At 42.2% G+C, this 2028-nt stretch overlaps 1 protein-coding gene across 1 annotated transcript in view; it reads right to left on the bottom strand.

The window, feature by feature from the left end:
* The window catches only part of LOC311226580 (semaphorin-6D-like), a 350344-nt gene that overhangs the window by 59793 nt on the left and 288523 nt on the right, over positions 1-2028 (bottom strand). The window contains exon 16 of the mRNA XM_084312000.1: positions 1684-1824. Within this exon, the coding sequence (XP_084168126.1) occupies positions 1684-1824 (141 nt within the window). The remainder of the gene's footprint in view (positions 1-1683; positions 1825-2028) is intronic.

Genomic DNA, 2028 nt, shown 5'->3' with positions numbered 1-2028 from the left:
GTGTAACAGTGTGTGTGTATTTGTTTGTTCCAGGTTCTGAAAGAGCAGCATGAGTTTAACATGGCATTTATTAATGCTATTATTTTTGTTAGCACACACGCTAGTCATCTGCTGGCTTCGGCGCAAACGCTTCCCTGAACACTTACACGCTTTTATAATATTGATCACGCTCCTAATTCCCTCCTCTTCTCCCTTCGCCACTTTGGTTGGCAGCCAGATTACACAGTGTGTCTCTCAGTGTGTGTTGCACTGTCTGCCAGATTATGCCTTTCCCTGCAGACATGGGCCACCGTATAATCTGCCAAACTGACTGGGACTAATTACTAATAATGTTTGATTGAGTGGATGGAACATATGGTGTTCAACATGGCCTTGTGATCTCCTCTCTGTCCTCTGTTCCACAATGTCTTTTGACATATGAATGTGGAGGTCGTCTATGAAAAATTATCAAAAGAGTTTAGGTAGGTGCTTGTGTGTCTATTAATTACCAGTACAGTATATGCAGTTACAATATAGGTAGGACTTACTGTTTAAATTGATGTGGCATAATTGCGAAAAACGTGTTTAGTCCCTTGTTTGAGCCGAATCTGGGTTTAACATGATTTGTGGAGCTCCTCTGGTGTTGTGGTCGTGGTATTCACTGACCTTTGGGAAGTATTTTGACATGTACATGGGTACCTTAGTCGTGTAGTGTATCTTGTAGACCAGGCCCATTGCAAGTTGCTGTACTCTGTCGTCTACTCTAAGCCATCCTAGGTTGTCAAAGTGGGCAGGGGTGAGGTGGGTTCTAGGAGTAAGGTCAAGCAGTAGTCTGCCCAGTTTGTTTTGTGATGTTTGTAATCTTGTTTTTTCGCGCCTTTGAGGTGCTTTGGTACCATGAGGTGCAAGCATAGTCGTAGTACGTAGGGGTTGGGACACAGATAATGTTGATATTTAAACATAAAAAATACAATACATAATACATTTATTCATGATCATCATGCAACATAACACAATTGTAGGAACGGTTTGGGAGAGGAAGGGGTTTTAGGTTGCGTGTTGTGAGTTCCAAAAAAATTTGGCACTTTATAGTGAACTGGAGGTCTATTTGTATTAAAAACAATAGATTGTTTTTCATTTAAATGTCTGGAAGAGCTAAATAAATTATTTTCAAATAATATTTTCGTTACCTTTTTCTAGTTGATCTAAATGTTACCGATTGTGTTAAATGGGCTTATGATATCGTCTCATATCAATTGCAGGCACCTGCATCGTATCGTATCGTGGCAGATATCGGCAAATATCGTATCGTTGTCCAAAGAATCTATATCGTATCGTATCGTGATGAAACTGGTGATTCCCACCCTTAGTAGAGTCCATACATCCAACACCAAATCCCATAATTCCTTACACGTAACGTGTCTGGCTGTGTGACGTCAACTTGTCAGCATGAAAATGACAGCCAAACATGGCACTGCAACTAAATAACACAAATACAATAGGCACATTTGTGACTGTTACAAATATAACACATTTTATACTTGTGCTACAAGATTTTGGCCTGTGATACAAAACTATCAACCTCTGTAGCACCAGTGCTATGTGCAAAAAAGGTTAACGTACAGCCCTGCAGGACTTACTGTTTACAGTATAATAAGTTATAAGTAGGACTTGACAGTATATTCTAGTATATTCGGGACTTACTGTTTGCAGGCTCCATGCTGGGTGCAACGGCTGAGAGGGACTCGGAGGACACAGCTGCTGAAGGCTACAAACAGAGCGTGATGGTCCTTATCCAGCTCCAAACCCAGAACCCTACGATCCTCCTGGCCCTGCACATTACACCTGGGAGGGAGGGAGAGAGAGAGAGAGAGAGAGAGAGAGAGAGAGAGAGAGAGAGAGAGAGAGAGAGAGAGAGAGAGAGAGAGAGAGAGAGAGAGAGAGAGAGAGAGAGAGAGAGAAGAGAGAGAGAGAGCATACATTACACCTGGGCGAGAGAGAGCATACATTACACCTGGGAGAGGGAGAGAGAGCATACATTACACCTGG

This window comes from Notolepis coatsorum, assembly GCF_963971535.1.
Source record: "Notolepis coatsorum genome assembly, chromosome: 4".
Lineage (NCBI taxonomy): Eukaryota > Metazoa > Chordata > Actinopteri > Aulopiformes > Paralepididae > Notolepis > Notolepis coatsorum.
The sequence above is the reverse complement of the archived record's forward strand: the minus strand, read 5'-3'. Positions and strand labels throughout refer to the sequence as shown.